Below are 17949 nucleotides of genomic sequence, written 5' to 3'. Positions count from 1 at the left end.
TTACCTGACTCCTGCAGCACCTTCTGCCGCATATCGGTGGCCAGGGGGTGGGTCTCATTGGAGAGGGTCCTCTCCCACAAAGTAGAATATCCTGCCTGGTGGTGCCTGCAGCACATTCTGCTTGACAGGTGAACGCTCACCTGTACAGCTTCTCCATCCCTGGGGAAGGAGCAGCACTATTGAGGGGGCTCTTCTTCTTCTCTGGGCAATCCCCCCAACAGGCGGAATGCCAGGGCCCTGTCGCAATTGTGACCGCTGCGACCCTGGTAGTTCAGCCACTGCCTGAAACATTGCTTCACTTGTGACAATATGTGTCAAAAAAGATGTTCGTTTGCACACATTTCTACAGTGTGCTGGTGACATCTTGTTCTCCTGGTTTGTACAGCGCCATCCGTAGTCACTTCAGCACCCATCTTCTAAGGCGTTTCTGGTGAGGAGTGTTTCCGGTGAGGAGTGCGGCAGGATACCTACTGAAAATGACATATAAGGCGCCATACTGACTCACCATTCAAGGTGCAGGGTTGGGTTATTAAGGACTGTGGCTACCACCCGTGCTCCAGTAGCTGCCGGCGTTGACCATTTCCCAAGCACAAGACGTACCATCTGGGAGCGAACACCAATCAAAACTCCATTACTTCTCATGACTATGAGCAAGCTTCCAACGCTTTCACCTGAAGGTGAGAAAAAAAAAAAGAGTCAGTGACAGAAAAACATAAATCATCTAGATTGAGAACAAGGATTCTAAAAAGTATATCTACACCCAAACTTTGGTTTTGGCTTTGGAAAGAGTACAGAAGAGAAAAGATTCATCCTCTCTATTTGTCATGGTGACCATTTGGACAGAAAATCCAAAATATTATGGTTATCACCAGTAGTGGAAGCAAGTGGAGTACAATTTTCAACAGGGTCACCTATTCTAGTGATATCTGTGTATTCCCCCTTACTTTAAAGAAGACCTCTAGGTAAAAATTGTATTAACCCTTGCAGTGGGGCTGCCCCCACACTGCAAAGCATTGTCTATGGACAATTTTTTTTTTTAAACTCTCTACAGAATAAATCTTAGCCCTTGCAGTGGGGTTACCCCTGCACTGCAAGGGTTAAGTGCTTGTTTCCATCAAGGGTCTAAGGGACTCATCTGAACCTCTGAGCTGCTAGACCGGTCCCCGTAGACTCTCTTAACCCTCTCCTCTGGTTGTCTAAGTATACGTGAGGGCCCAGTCACACCAACAAAATGCTGCATGCACTATTTTTTGCAGATCTCACTGGACCAGAACGCAGGCACTAATGTGCCACGCGTTCGGGTGTCGATGAACGCACCGTGGGCAGGGGGTGTGGCTACGGTGGCATTGAGTTCAATGCATCGCCACGCCCCAAAACAAAGAGAGTCGGCAAGGTTGCGTTCCAGAGGCCGAATGCACTGGAACGCACTCTTGATGGTGTGACTGGGCCCTGAGGCATCACGTCTAATACGGTGTATTAGCGAGGGACAGTCCATTGCTGGAACTTAGGGAAAGCGAGGCTGTAGAGACCGCTCAAGAAGCCAGATGGGACTAAGATTCAGATGAGCATAACTTTGTAATTTTTGACTCTAGACGAAAACAAGCACTTAGCCCTTGCAATGTGGGAGTTCTTCTTTAAATTAACACAGTCAATCTTTGTAAGAGCTGTATCAGTTTTGTTACGGTGACCTAAAGCAGTACTCCTGCATCACAGGGTACATCTTTCCTTTTTGGTTTTAGAAATTTTAGCTCCGGGGTCATATTAATATCTATTTTAAATTTTAATCCATCTTAATTTAGTTATACTATTTCCATTAGCGCAAGTTAGTTTGGTTCACTACATCGAATAATTGAATGTATCCTAAATGTAATGAATTCAAAAGTATATACAATAATAATTGATATCCCCGGTAGACGCACCATATAGTCCAAAACTAGCAGAAAAGGACTGAGCGCAGAACAGCTCAAAGTCTTCTGAAACAAAGTGCCGCAGAGGCCACGCATCGGCGTCTACATCTCCGGAGGAGAGGCCTTGATCTTTCAGGTGGAAAAATGGGAACATGTTCTTTGTCTAAAGTAAATATGATGAAAACAGAAGCTGAAGATTTTAGAAAAAAAAGGGTGTCAATTGTTCAAAGCCCAACAAAGGTTTCAGTTTAAATCAGCAAAATACATTCCAGGTGATTTAAAAGATGTACAAAGTCTTGTGGTTGGTTACATTTAGAAAGTAGCCACGGCCTGAGAGCTTGCTGTAGAGAAGTGCCTTTGCTCTTGGGGAGGAAGCAGTGGTCTCTGCAGAGGTTGAAACATGCCCTGCTAAGTCAGTCCTGTATCTCTGTAATCAGCAAAGCTCATGATCTCTGCTGATTGGTGTGCTCCAGCTCTGACTTAGCAGGGGGCGTGCCAGACCTCTACAAAGAGACCACTGCTTCCACAAAGAGAGCCAGATTCCTTCTCTGCAATTTGCTGGCAGGAGATAAGCTTTGACTCAGCAGAGTGTGTGCCAGACCTCTACAAAGAGACCACTGCTTCCACACACAGAGCAGGGGTCCTTGTTTGCAGTTTGTTGGCAGGGGACAGTATTTTATATGCATTCTGTGGGTGCTTTTCAAAGAAAACTACTTGTAAGGCTTTGACCATCTTTTGTTTTGATGCACCTAAGTACAAATCCAACAAAAGACTTAAAGTAATCCTGTAGGCTAAAAAAATGGCATCAAGCTATCTCTCCAGTAGAAGAATACAAATACTTAATTTTCCTGCTGACTGCATTGCCAAACATTGCTCCAATCCGCCTGTGAAATATTTAGAGAAAACAAACCTTTTGGGAGTGTTGATCTCCGGTGTACCTCACAGCTCTCAGTGGTTCCTCCTGCTGACCACTACGTCACTATAGCACACAGTAGTGATGTGGAGATCAATAGGGATGAGCTCAGGTTCAGATCTGACCCAACTGGAATCAGAGCTCCACTGAACACGGAAGCTACATGGGGCCAATCAGTTGTGGGCAGGGCATTCTTCACCTCGCAGCTGCACATAAAGGGGTGGGATGCTTCTGCTGATGTCAAGGACCATATATGGCCATATTAGGTCAATGACATTGACCAAATATAGCCATGTAGCCATATAAGGTCAATGATGTCACTGCATCCTGTCCCTTTTCATGTGTAGGTGGGGAATTCCCTGACCGCAGATGATTGGGCGGCAAGGGAAGGGGTTTCCTTTGGTGTTCGGAGGAGCTCAGGTTCATCCCTATAGATTGGCGGTAGAAACCACTCAACACTGCAGGGGACACAGGAGTTTCTTAAAAGATTGCACAAGAAGGTTCCTTTTGATCAGAGTGGCGTTTACCAGAGCAGCACGTTGGAGAGGTAAGTACTTTTCTTTTGCAGGGACAGCTTTGTGCAAATTTTGTTTTTGGAACCTGACAGGGTCCCTTTATAGTGATAGAAAAAGTTAATGATCTGTTGGCTGTATCGGAAGCAGTGGGTTTATTTTTCTAACGATTAGATACAGGGTGACCTCTCACCTTCAGTAAAGCTGCTATTTGTTTCCATTCTCTCTTGTTAAGTTGTATCCCAGTCGGAGTACAGGATATTGGAAGTACAACAATGGAATGATCAGGAGAGGTCTGGAAGAAGACGAAGACACAGGAAGGTGAAAATGAATGTGTTCCTGACCTGACAGTTATATTATTTTTTGTCTACAATGTTGCTCAGCACTTTTTTCTATCTATAAATTACTTTCAGATACCTACCGATTTCTCTTATAAAAAAAAAAAAAATCAAATATTATCAGTAGTAGAAGTCTTCAAAAGTATTTGAAGAATAAAGTTAATTTATTTACAACGAACAAATGCTTCATAACAAAATTCCATCTACCATTAGTACACTGTGCACGTATCTTGTCGAAAGTCAACATGCCACTGATACAAATGTGTCCAATGAAGCAAGCTTTCTAAAAGTAGACATTACAAGGGGCCTGGTTCATTAGATGGGTTTGTCAGGAACCTGGTAATTTCCTCATCTCAGCAGATTCAGAGGATGACATACAGTATTTCATATGAAAGCTGCAGGTAATTTACATTCAAACTGTTAGTATACACATTATTGTGTTTATAGCAACAACTTCTGCAGTATACAATTTTGGTCACTAGATGGCAATTTATATAAATTCTGTTATATATCTATGGTAGATATACTCTGTTGTATTATATAAGGTAGAGAATACAGCTGTGGCTTCCTTCCTGTTTCCAAGCCATGAGCAGTATGCATATCAGACTGTGTGCTTGTGCTTCTCTGTGAGGCTGTGCAAGAAGTTCTAACATAAACTCTGTGCACATAGTAGAGACAGAGGTTTACAGGAGCAGGATTATGGAAAGCCTTGCTCAAAATTTTGAAGTCTGTAACTGTTAGAAATTAAGTAGGAATTTAAAGTGACACTAAACTCAGAAGTTGAACCTTACAAATGCATTGAAGTACCTTACTATGAACAACAATCGATCTTATTTGTGTATCACTCGGCTGTAGATCCTCCAATCATCTCTGAATTGGTGCTGTCACTGTCCTTTCTTCTGGAGGGGGGCTACTTTTGTTCCCCATGGTCCCTGTGTGTGTTGTAAAGTAGTCACCGCTCCAAGCTCACTCCTGTGATGGACTACAATCTCATATTTTAATTACTAATTTGTATTGTATTGTATCTGATAATCAAAGCCAGCACCATCGTTACTCTAGTTTCTCCTGGTTTTACAGTAAATATCTTCACAGCTCTGCCCTCATGTGATTGGACGTCCTAAGACAAAGTTCTGGGTAGCTTTTGTTTGATTAAAGATTATATTGTGGGAAGGAGAAGAACAACGAAGCCTTAGCCTGTAAAGAAACTATGAGCATTGGCCTGGTGCTTTTAAGAGTGGCACCCCCATCGAAGCTGTCATCACACTGATGTCCATTGCAAAATATAAATGATGTGCCTCTAGGAACCATTTATAAGTGAATCAATAAGTCTATTCCACAAGCAACTAAAACGCCAACTAAAATTTGTGTTCGGAGTCTCATATGACCCTGAAATGTAACCCAACATACCAATACAAACCTGAGGTGTGCCATGATCTTGATGGTCAGTAATGCCAAATAAGGGGGCATACTCTTGTAATGTTTGGAAGGGAGGGAGGGTATGCCGGAATCGATCGACAGCAGATCAGCCCCCCCTTCCCCCAAAAAAATAGCGCTCCGTAAAACGGACTCCTCCCACAAATACGGCGAATACTATTAGCCTTTAACTTATACTTGCACATTTATGTTACAAAAAATGATGACATAAGTAGGTCTGTTACCTCCAGATCTTCCAGTATCTCACATAATGCCGGGATTTCTTTATTGCGGTCCCATACCCGATAAGGATATATGTTTGTTGAACCTGCAACTTCCAATGTTTCACTGTAATGATCTACCAAACAAAATGTATAAATGAATACAACTTGTAAATAGTAGAAATAGGAGATATTTAATATGGAAAATGTTACATCTATTTCAGAAGGGGAATTAAAGTGGCACTAAACTAAGAAAACCTCACTTATATAATAGTTATTTCTGCTTTTCAGCAGAAAATTCAAAGTGATTAGAAAGAGTTTCTTAAAGTGACACTAAACGCAGGAGTTAAATCTCAAAAATACATTCAAGTACCTTAACTATGAACAACAATGTATCTTATTTGTGTATCACTTGGCTGTAGATCCTCCAATCATCTCTGAATTAGTGCTGACACTGTCCTTCCTTCTGGTGGGGGGCTATTTTTGTTCCCCATGATCCCTGTGTGTGTTGTAAAGTAGTCACCGCGCCAAGCTCACTTCCGGGATGGACTACAATCTCAATACAAATTATTAAACTAAAAAGGAGATTGTAGTCCATGGGTTTCATGGTATCCAGCTGTTTCTCTCTTTTTAAGGTCTTTACTCTCTGATAATTTCACTCTCCCAGATTTCACCTTTCTTTAATGGAAGAATTCTGGATTGGAACAAGGATTCTGATTGGTCACTGTAACAACAACTTCAATTTGGTACTATTGACCATTCTGCTGTTTTTAAAAAAAAAATAGCTCTTGTTTCTGCACTCCAATAAGGGTTTTCCTAGTGAAACAAGGATGCCATTCTGTAACTGATTCTTGGCACAGGAGCTTTAATCCATGGTCTGAAAGCTTGTACATGTGGATGGTGCTCCTGTGTCTATTTAGACCCACTGCAGACCAAAAAATTAAATGGAGACATTTAAGTGAAATAGGGATCTACAGTGGAAAGATCATGTACAGCGCAGAGTCTCCATGGCCGTACAATCTATTCTTGATATTGCATTGTCTCCGGTACATAAATGACAAGTTTAGGAATGCATGGAAAGGTGAATTTATTTTCTTGGGGGGGAAAAAAAATGAAAATTGGAATGAAATTGATACATTTAATAAGTTGGCCAATGAGTAGAATAAGGTTTCCTCTTTCATTGATGGGTAACATACAAAACAAAGCCATTATACAGTAAAGGTCACCATTGCATAGAATGCCTATAAAATATTTAACAGCCCTATATTGTTTATCCGGATAGCTTTGGCAATGCTGTAGAATACTTTGCAGCTCCTTTGATGCCTCTCCGATAACCTAAACAAAGATTACTTAAGTAGACAATAGAGGTGCCATCCTATACAATAACATTGCGTGTGATCCTGCCCAGCCAAGGGCCGGACAGCAGCTTTATTTGTCTTTAGTCTGAATGCCATTGGTCTAGCTTGGCCTGTAAGCTATAGTCCAGCCGGGCTGTGTTTTTTCCTTTGGCTGCTGTAGCCACCCAGCTTTTCCTGTTCAGAAATAAGAAATCCAAGCTGAGAAAGAAGAGCGGGAGCTTGAACTATCGCAAGGAAATGAATAAAAATAGCAAGAGAGTGATTGATGGCGGCCATGGGTAATGCTCCCAGTAGGCAGTTTACAGTCGGAAGAAACCAAATACAATTCAAGTGGCGAGGGGGAAGTGAGCTGTGTATGGGGCAACGAGAAACACATCTCCCAAGAGCAGCTCTCATTGTTTTTAGCGTGCCAAGCAGGGTTTGTTTACAGATGCCAAGTTTAAAGAGCTTGCTGGGAATTGTGGGAAAGCAGGATACACCAGTGTCATCACTTTGGGTCTTTTGTTTATGTGATCTTTCCTGGTTCAAAGGAAGGGGTTATGAGATAACCAACTGCTCTGATGAGTCTTCTAACTTCACTTATATAATAGTTATTTCTGCTTTTCAGCAGAAAATTCCAAGTGATTAGAAACGGTTTCTTAAAGTGACACTAAACTCAGGAGTTCAATCTAAAAAAAAAATTCAAGTACTCAAATCATTAACAATAATGTATCTTATTTGTGTATCACTCGGCTGTAGATCCTCCAATCATCTCTGAATTGGTGCTGACACTGTCTTTCCTTCTGGAGGGGGGGCTACTTTTGTTCCCCATGGTCCCTGTGCGTGTTGTAAAGTAGCCACCGCTCCAAGCTCACTCCCGTAATGGACTACAATCTCAATGCAAATTAGCCTACTAAATGTGAGATTGTAGTCCATCACAGGAGTGATACACAAATAAGATACATTTCTGTTATTAGTTAAGGAACTTGAATGTAGTTTCAAGATTGAACTCCTGAGTGTAGTGTCACTTTAACACAGACAACATTAAATGCTTAACAATGATTCTAACCTTTCCCAACTCAATTTAAAATGAAATAAAGATTTGCGTTTACATACATTTTAAAGACTCTTTAAAAAAAAATAACTTTCTATTGAAATATATGTGAGCTGCCACGCGTTAAAAATATATTTAACGTAGAACTAAAGCCAATTTATTTTCAGTTTTGGATAATGTGCTAAGGGATTAAAATACCTTCTAGGTTTTATTGCTGTCTGGGTAATTGTTGTAGGGATTCATCCTCGCTCTATTTGTCCTGGTGACTGTTATCAACAAGACTGAAAGTGGGAGAAATCTAAAAGTGTGAGTTGTCACCAGAACAGGAATTTAGGGGAAATCTTAAAATGGGGACCCTAGTTCTGGTGACAGTTAGGGATTCCCCCCATTAGGTAATGCCTCTTACTTTCTGTTGTGGCTATCGGAGAGGAAGTGGAGGGAAATCTCCCGATAGGACACAGATGGCAAAACAAAATGCCATGGGTTATAAACTTTACTCTATCCAAAATGAAAAAGAAAAAAAAATATTTTGGCTTTAGTTCCTCAAAATAACAAATATGGTCAAAAACCAAAAAATAAATATGCATGATGGGATGTGTAGTCTTGAGAAATGGAAATTGCATCACATGAAGCAGTAGGGAAAGAAACACAAAGCACACTGGAAATCCAGGAAGTTGTTGTAAGTGATGGGCAGATAGAAAGTAGCACTTACTACATAAAAGGGATTTTTTTTCCAGTAAGCTTTGATTGCATTATGAAAAACAACTCTAGTATGTATTGCTATTACAATGTTGATGTTATGACAGGAGAGTGTATGCTGGGACTTTACAACTCCTTTAAATAGATCCAAAAACAGGTCAACAAAGATGGACTGTCCAAAGCAACACGCCCAATAGTTAGACAGCATCAAAGAACAAAGTCTAAATAATGTGTGGCACATACAATGCATGCCTTCTATATCGGGATCATATATTGTAAGCAGCGTCATAACATTCTTATTTGTACTTTCTGGAAGAAATAGTTGGAGGAGAAATCTGTGTTGGTTGAAGTGCAGTGATCTTGTGTCGGATACTATAATTAGAAATGTAAGATATTTTCTCTTAGAATTAGGATTTCCTGGGTTATACCCTAAGTCAGCACATTTCAGCTGAAACCTGCAGAGAGACAATTAGTAATGACAGCGGCTGAAAGACAAAAGTGGTTTCTGGAGATGCAGGCGGCTGAAGTCAAGAAATATCTGTTGTCATTGATGTGGGATAAGAGATGAGGAGATTATTTCCTTAAATACATTGTTACTAAAACCTTTAGAAACTTTGCTAAATGTCATTTAACCCTTTCACTACCCTGCCAGAGCCATTTTTCTTCTTATGCACACATTTTAAAATGCACAATATTAGCGCAACAGTTTATCAAACCTAAATGCATTCTAATTAGTTTTAGTGCATACAAACACAATCTAATGCCCATTGTTTTGGTAAAATATAAAAGATGAGGTCAGGGCCAAATGGGAGGGAGGTCTGGGGGTCATGTGCCCCGGGTGCCCCTTAACGAGGGGTGCCTCCGGATGTGTGGATGGAGAACTTCTCCCTTGGGGAGGGAGCAACTCTGACCCTTTGCCCCGAGTGACAGAATGTCTAGCTTCCCCACTGGATGAGTTTGTGCTGAGTAAAAAGAAACCCAACATATCAAGGATCAAAATTGTGTGCGCCTGTGAAACGGTGAAAAACTTTGGTACGCCAAATTGTCCATAGGCGACACTTTAAATGCCTGTACAGGTCATTATTATTTTAAAGTTAAAAGAGAACTATGGCCCTACCTTTTTTCCCCCATAGTTCTCTTTAGGATCTCAGGAGAACATTTACCATGTCCTCCTGTGACCCCAAACTCAGCATATAGCGGGCTATTGCCTGCTATATGTGGAGAGCACCGAGATGCGCTGTGGCTGGTAAAGATTCTGACAATATTGTCAGAATCCACTCCTCTGCCTGATTGACAGCTGGCTCTGCCTCTCTCATCTGACATCACCAGCACACCAAGATTATGTGTCAATGCAAAATCACGTCCTTTTATTGACACGTTGCTCAGTTCAAGCGCTTTCGGGGGCTGTGCAGGGTCCCCTTTATCAGGCCCTGTAAGTGCTTGTACTGAGTGACAACATGCGTAAATAAAAGGATGGGATTTTGCATTGACACATAATCTTGATGATCTGGTGATGTCTTTATCGAGTTATGATGCACAGCATCTCGCCCAACTTATTGACATCATTGGTTGCCAGGTGTTGGACGGGACGTCAGCCAGAGCATCCTGCTCAACTTCTGGCAACCAGGTACATCAGTGAGCTGGGCAGTGACCAGTGCATCACAGGTTGCTATGAGCTGGGACGCTCTGGCTGGAAAGGGGGCGGCACGTGAACCAATGAGATGCGGCCCGAGGTATCCACCTCAGCTGCTTCATTATCAGAAATGCCCTGCCTAGGGTTGTTTACATCCATATTCAGCCGGGTGCGTGGGCTGCATTGCACAAGCGAGACTATACTGTATAGAAAAGAATGGAAGAGCCATCAATAAAAAAAGCCAGCTCACCGACATCACTGGTTGCCAAGAAGCTGGATGAGACGCCAGCCAGAGCATCCTGTTTTGCTCCTGGAAACCAGTGATGTTGCTTAGTTGGGTGGGACGCTGGCCAGAGCGTCACAGGTGAGACCCAATGAGATGCGCCTGAGGCAACTGACTCATTATAGGGACGGCCTTGATTGTACCCAGCTTGGCTTGCGCCTATAGGTGACAGAGACAAAGAGGCAGCTTTTCCCAGTTCAGTTCTTGACTACATATATTTTTCTATCATCATCCATGTCATAAAAATTTATTTACACACTTATACAACATGGCAGACCAGGTTAAGATGAGTAAAACATGAAAATGTTCTTTGTTACAGCTGGGGACCTTGGCTGCAGGCTGCATTGATAGAAATGTTCCTCGACTGTACCAAATTCGAAAGCCAAATTCTATATCATTCTTCAAATTATATAATATGCTATGCAAGAGGTCAGTGCCTTTAAAATAAGGGTTCTATACCATACAAAAAAATAAAATGAAACATACCACAGTCGGGGTGAGGGATACAGACTGATATCTTGTGGTTCATGCTGTACCAATGATGGAGGAATTCAACGCCAACTCTAAAAGCTGCTCTGCTCCCCGGTGTTTGTATCCCACCAGCCTGGGGTTACAATTACACAAAGATAGAATATAATTACAGTACATGGGGAATGTCTTGGACCAAATGTATTAAAAATTATTCAATGTATTACCCTTTTTTAAGTTTAGTTTATTAACAGGTACACCATAGTATGAGGAAACTAATTAAAAGACTACTTTATTCTAAGAGTACTTGTCCTTCAAATCTTTCTCCTTGAGACAGCCACCTACCTAGGCACTTAGTTCCGTTCCTGAGACCTCCCCTTCCTGGTGACACACAGCCTTTGGGGAGAAAAGTCCTGGCCACATCAGAATCCATCCTACTGCAAATTAACGGATCCACCTCATTTGTTCCCATGGCTTGCGCCTTATACTCCTGGATGGTTGTTACTATGAGTATGGACCAGTAATAGGAATGAATGGGTGAGCGGTGAGCAAGCGCTGCAGTTAGCTGGATGTGGCCGGGACTTCTTTCTGCAAAGGGTGTGCTATGCCAGACAGGATACAGTCCATGAACCCATCGCACTCAAAACCGCTGTTCCATATGAAAGATGGGTGCGGCGGGAGTCGACGGATGGCAACCGTCTATAATCACAGAATAACATAGACATCCGGAACTCCAAGTAATGAATCAACGGTGTCTGTTTATTGGCGCATGAGATATAGCACAATGCACCAAAACCATACTGTGGAAATAAGCTAATCCCCAAGTCTGCCGTAATCAGGACGTCACATGATTACGGCAGACTTGGGGATTGGCTTATTTCCACATTATGGTGTGTATATATGTTGTGACATAAGGAAAGGGGAAGTCATCGAGGGGCAATATATTTCCCCTCGCTTTCTATCCTAAGTGCAGGACTTGTGGAACCCAGACCAGGTTTTCGGGTTGACTTTGGGTCTGAATAATCCAGCTCGGGTTTTGTGTCTCTCACCTGGATTGTTAATTGCTTAATGAGTGATTATCCAGGTGAGATAAAAGGGGAAGGCTGAAACATGATATTGCTCTGGCCTGGGATGATAGATAGAGCTAGAGATACAAGTTGGATGGGAGTGAGTAAAAGGTTGCGGAAAGTATTTTTGTTTTTTGAGGTGGCTGAGATAAGCTCACCACTTGGTAGAGAGGAAACCAGCCAGTTTAGTCAGAGCCTGGATGGCAAGGATTTGTTTTCTGTTTTATTGCAACCTTTTTAATAAAAACTGTATGCTAGTCAGATTGAAAAATAACTTTTGCTGCCTGGACTACCTTTTTTCCAGGGAAGGTGATCCCCATTTGAGCTATACCCCCACAATGTATATGGTTTCACTTGCATTTGCATCACTCGTTTGGCCTGATGAAGGGGATCTTGTGAGACCCAGAAATGTTGCTTTTTGATGCATTGTGCTATGTCTCATGCGTCAATAAGCAGATGCCATTGATTCATTACTTGGTGTCTATGTTATTCTATCCCAGACAGGGCCACACAGTAAAGATCTCAAGGAAGGGCTGAAGGTAAGTCAAAGGACCTTGTATTTTTTCCCTGGAAATGGACCTATTTAATTTACAATAGACCTTGCTTTTTGGGCATTATAATAATTAAATTGTAGCTTACTATCCAGCTTTGGTACCCAACTTCAGCACTGGGAAACATATGTATATACTGTTTATTTTGCTGCCTGTTAAAAATCCAGTTACCCTATTTTCAACGATAGCCTTGCTGTTCTTTCCCAAAGCCAGTTCGGTCACTCCTCGGAGGAACTCTGGACTTCCACCTACTGGCAGATATTCGTAATTTCGTGTTGGATCATTGCATTGCTGCAAGTACACCCTCCTCACTGCCAGAGGAACCCATGGCAGGCCATCATCAGACACAAACACTGTGGAGCAAAAAGGAGCATTTAACAAAACGCTGCACATTCCAGGTTCTAGCACACGTAAGACCTGATATATGCCAACTCTACAAACATGTTCCATTAGCTGCTGGAAATGGTCCACAAATTGATTACTTAAAATTGGTATGCTATGGACTTGTATAAATGTTAAAGTTACAACCAGAGATCCTTTCAAGTACTAATACGTGTACAAATAAGGCCTAGAGTCTAAACCAAGTGTAGGGCCTAAGAAGCAAGTAAAATGTATAAAGCAAATCTACAAACACATCTAAATATTTAAAGTGACACTAAACTCAGGAGTTAAAAATACATTCAAGTACCTTAACTTTTGACAACAATGTATCTTATTTGTGTATCACTCGGCTGTAGATCCTCAAATCATCTCTGAATTGGGGCTGACACTGTCCTCTTACCACTCCAAGCTCCCTCCTGTGCTGGACTACAATCTCATGTTTAGTATACTAATTTGTATTGAGATTGTAGTCCATCCCGGGAGTGAGCTTGGAGCGGTGACTACTTTACAACACACACAGGGACCATGGAGAACAAAAGTAGCCGCCCTCTGGAAGCAAGGACAGTGTCAGCACCAATTCAGAGATGATTTAAGAAGCTACACAGGGGCGTCCTCGAGGCTGGGTGACACCCGGAGCAGAGATCGCGTGACACCCCGCCGTGACATCATCGCGCGTGAGCGGTTGTATTATTGAGGGACGCCGCCTTGGTGAGGGACGCCGGCAGAGAGAGTAGGAAATGTTCACTCGGCGGGATGAGGTATGCCACCGGGTCCCCTCCTCTCTCCTGACACTGTCGGGCTCTCGGCCCATGACCAAGTGCCCGACTTTTCATAGGGGGTGACAGCAAAATGACTGTCAGTCATTTTGCTGTCACCCTCTCCAATGGTGGCAGCTGGCTGCGGGCCGCACCCCCTTGTGACACCACTGGATCTACAGCCAAGTGATACACAAAGAAGATATATTTTTGTTAATAGTTAGAGTACTTGAATGTATTTTTAAGATTTGACTCCTAAGTTTAGCATGACGCTTTAAAGATTATGATGAAAAGCTTGTGAATACAATTTAATGCAACTAAAACTCTAAAACATTGACAACCTACAGCTAAATGTAGTCATTACAGGATGCTGTCAATCAGAGGCTGGCGATGATCACTCAGAGGTTTGGGGCACAGCATGACTAGAGACGGGTTTAATATCTACATTGGCAGTTCTGCTGATCTGAAAAGGAGAGACGCTGATCTATTTTAAGGCTCCAGAAGAAAGTATGTTAGTCTTGCAATAGGGCCAACAAATGCTAAAGTCTCTCTCTGAAATAAAACATATTAGGTTCCTCTTGGGCGGGCAATGTTGTACTCTGCGCTGTGGAATTTTTTGCTGCTATACAAAATAATAATAAATTATTATCATACAGCATTTATATAGCGCCAACATTTTGTGCGGCGCTTTACAATATAAGGCATTACATAAGACATTACAATCACAATACAATTCAAGACAAGGTGGTAAGGAGGGCCCTGCCCCTGAGGGCTTACAATCTAAAAGGGAGGGGCAAGTGATACATGAGGAGAAAGCTGTGTGGGGATGAATTGTTTGAGAATGTGATAGTTCAGTGGTTAGGTTGAGGTGGGATAGGCTTAATAAAATAAAACAAGCAATAAAAACAGATCCTTCATATGTAATCTAATTCCCACCAACCATATGGTAATACACGCAATTTGCAGCCCAGTAGGTAAAAATCTAGTGTCGTGCTAACCATGGCAGAATTCTAATGACCCATAGCCTCCAATGGAACATACTGCAGGAGAAAAACTGCATTCAAGTCTATTGGGTGTTACTGTGCAGGAGCAGGAATCCAGGTACTAGATTACCGGCTGGGCTACAACTGTCAGAGTTAGTCCAGCTGAGTGCATTGAGGGGGCTAGAGAGGGGGCTTGATGGATTTTCCAAAAGGTTACCTTGGCCTTTAAATATATCACGATAATGAAACATTTTTGCAGTTAAACCTTCTTCATACATGATTGATCCAAACATATAGTCCTAACCTTTTTCCCCCAAAAATATCTTCCTCTCGTCTCCGTCCTGCAGGAAAGCCTCTTCTTGTTGTTCATCTTTTAGCTTGGATGCTTTGGGAACATCAATAAACACAGAAAGACTTGTCATCTTTCTTCACTCTGCTTCTTCATTAAGCACCAGTTAGAAGCCAACTTCACTGCTGAAAAAATATATAATAATATCAAATATTATAATAATATACAGTCGTGGCCAAAAATATTGGCACCCCTGCATCTGTCAGATAATGCACCTCTTCGCTCAGAAAATTGTCGCAATTACAAATATTTTGGCATTCTCATGTTTGAACAGCTTTTTGAGGAAACAAAATGACAGATCTTTGGTGCAGACCATCATTCTACTGTTTTCAGAACAAGAAATTAGTCCTTTAAAGAAAAGAAATACAGTCCCTACAGTCACACATGGTGGGGGGGCGGTCACTGAGGTTTTGGGGTTGCTTTGCTGCTATAGACACTGGATGTCTTGGCTGTGTGCATGGCATTATGAAATCTGATGACTACCAAAGAATTCTGGGGTGCAATGCAGGGCCCAGTGTCAGAAAGTGGGGTCTCCGTCAGAGGTCATGGGTCTCACAGCAGGACAATGACCCAAAGCACACATCAAAAAGCCCCCAGAAATGGTTTTAGGCAAAGCGCTGGAGAGTACTGGACTGGCCAGCAATGAGTCCAGATCTGAATCCCATAGAGTACCTGTGGAGAGGAACCCTTCCAATCTGAGAGACCTGGAGCAGTTGGCGAAAGAAGAGTGCTCCAAAATTCCGGTAGAGAGGTGTAAGAAAATCATTGATGGTTACAGGAAGCCATCATGTTAATGTGACCTCATTATGCTGGTGTCCATTAACATATAGGCATTGTCAGGTTTGGAGCTAGTGTCAATTCACCTACTCCCACTCTCCCCAAGGGTAAGTTGCTAGATCCCACCCTCCACCAACAGAAGAAGAATACCATTACTTTTTCAGTGGTCACGTGACCACTTTAAAAAGGGCAAAAAAATATTATGTGGAGCCAGATTTGTTAACAAAGAGATCTTTTGCTGCAAAGGGCTATTAGTATTATATTCGGGGTAATTTATAAACCGTTCGCACAGCCCTTTGCTGTGTGAACGAGATTAGGAGAGCCGTATGGCCACTAGATGGAGCCAAAGAGCATAGAAAAAAATGCTATGCTCCTCGGCTCCATCTACTGGTGATACATACACTCCATACAGTGCTGCTAATCTGGTTCACTTAGGGAAGGGCTGTGCGAACGGTTTACAAATCAGCCTCTTAGTGGTATTCAGGTTACTATACTTGCCATCTATTTTAAGTGTTAAGGGTAATATTCAAATAAACTGCCCATGAATGGCAAAGTCACGCAGGGGCATCCGGAGACCGGGTGACACGCCGCCGTGATGTCACCACACGTGTGCATGATGACATCATCGTGTATGCGCGGTCATCTACTTGACGCCAGCCAGCGGCCATCTTAGTGTTGGAGGCCGGCAGAGAGAGAAGGGGCGTTCACCCGGTGGGATGAGGTATGCCGCCGGGTCCCCTCCTCTCTCCTGACACTATCCGGCTCTCGGTCCATGACCGAGTGCCCGACTTTTTAGAGGGGGTGACACCAAAATGACTGTAATTCATTTTGGTGTCACCCCTCCAATGGTTTCACCTGGTTGTGGGCCGCACCCCCCTTGTGACGCCACTGAAGTCATGTGTTAATGCTGGTCCCCACAGCTGCATCTTGCCTTTTCTAAACCATCACCCAGGAAAGTAAACTTGCACACCCAGTACTTCCATTTATTTAAAAGCATGTCATTGACTCCACTTTCTGCCACGTGACAGTGCTGGTGCTTTGCGATTGGTTGCTTAGGCACCAGTGCCAGTACACGTGGGCACAGAGAGAAAGAGAGTCCTTTGCGCAGTGTAAGCTCCAAGCTGCTTCTTGTATCAACCACAGGGTCGGAAATAATGTGAACCTGTTGCTTCACCATGCGCAGGAAAAGCACATATTCTCTTTAAGCCTTACACTAAGCCACCGTTCACAAATCGCACAAAAAACCGCATGTCGTGCTTGCGGTGTGTTGAAAATGAAAGCACCAAGTAAGACGCAAGACAAACGTGCAAAACATGCACGGGTACAAACCGCTTCCAAAAAGTGCATGAGCTTCTTTGCCCGCATTTGTCATGCGTAGGGCAGCCCATTGAAATAAATGGGCTGTCCTATGCCTGACACATGCAAAAACATGCATGAACAATACACAATGCATGATGTTGTGCTACACAAGTATGGGGGGTAGTATACAAGTGTAGTTTGTGTGTGTGGGGGGAGTCATATACAGACAGTAGTATATTATAGGTGGAGAGGTTGAGGAATGCTCATTGGGTAGAACACAGACAGTATGGTGGGGGACACAGGCATCAATAAGTGATGGAGGGGGAATAAGGATGACATAGCATCAACTACCTTCGGTACCTGCAGCCCCCCATCCTCCAGTTCTCTGTCCCTGTTTCCTGTCTGGGCCTCCTGATTACCGGGCACAGCGGAGCCCGGGACCAGCAAGACAGGGGGAGGTGGGGGGGCTTCGGACACACACGGACCGGCAGCTTATACAAGCGATCCGCCGGCTCTATAGCCAGCGCATCACTTGTACGTTAACAGGCATCGCTGCCGGTTATTTACATTTTTGGACTTTCCCGAGTGAGCGTGGCTGAGCGGGCGTCTAAAGATGCCTGCTCAGATCTAGAGAGAGGTGGTTAATATAGGGACGGCCCTGTTTGTATTGTATATCCTCCATCAGGCAGACAGCTGTATACCAGTGGCGTAACAACCGGGGGAGCAGCAGGGGCGCGGGCGAAAAGTGAAGGGGGGCGCCGGCCGAAAATGGCACTTTCGGCTAAATGCCGAAAGTGACATTTTCCTGCCGTTTTGTCGGCGCGGCCGTGGTTCCTTTCATCCCCGCTGGGACACAGAGCAGTGCCCAGCAGGGATGAAAGGAATCAGAGAGAAAATGACAGCCGGCCGAGCGCTGCGGGACGAGCGCTGTGAGCGGCCGGTGTCTTTCCTCCCACACCGCTCGGCCGCCTATCACAGTGCAGCAGAGCGGTGTGGGGGCGGAGACAGC

General features: G+C 43.3%; 1 protein-coding gene across 1 annotated transcript in view; it reads right to left on the bottom strand.

Annotated features, from left to right (window-relative positions):
- The window catches only part of LOC108802063 (aspartate aminotransferase, cytoplasmic-like), a 22802-nt gene extending 7865 nt beyond the window's left edge, over window positions 1-14937 (bottom strand). The window contains exons 1-7 of the mRNA XM_018573955.1: window positions 14820-14937; window positions 12568-12749; window positions 10797-10914; window positions 5329-5441; window positions 3526-3627; window positions 1920-2070; window positions 506-671 (exon numbers count right to left, since the gene is read on the bottom strand). Of these exons, the coding sequence (XP_018429457.1) occupies window positions 506-671; window positions 1920-2070; window positions 3526-3627; window positions 5329-5441; window positions 10797-10914; window positions 12568-12749; window positions 14820-14937 (950 nt within the window). The remainder of the gene's footprint in view (window positions 1-505; window positions 672-1919; window positions 2071-3525; window positions 3628-5328; window positions 5442-10796; window positions 10915-12567; window positions 12750-14819) is intronic.
- Between the last annotated feature and the right edge of the window lie 3012 nt (window positions 14938-17949).

This window comes from Nanorana parkeri, unplaced genomic scaffold, assembly GCF_000935625.1.
Source record: "Nanorana parkeri isolate BGI_ZX_2015 unplaced genomic scaffold, ASM93562v1 scaffold2639, whole genome shotgun sequence".
Taxonomy (NCBI): domain Eukaryota; kingdom Metazoa; phylum Chordata; class Amphibia; order Anura; family Dicroglossidae; genus Nanorana; species Nanorana parkeri.
This window is presented reverse-complemented; position numbering and strand designations above follow the sequence as displayed.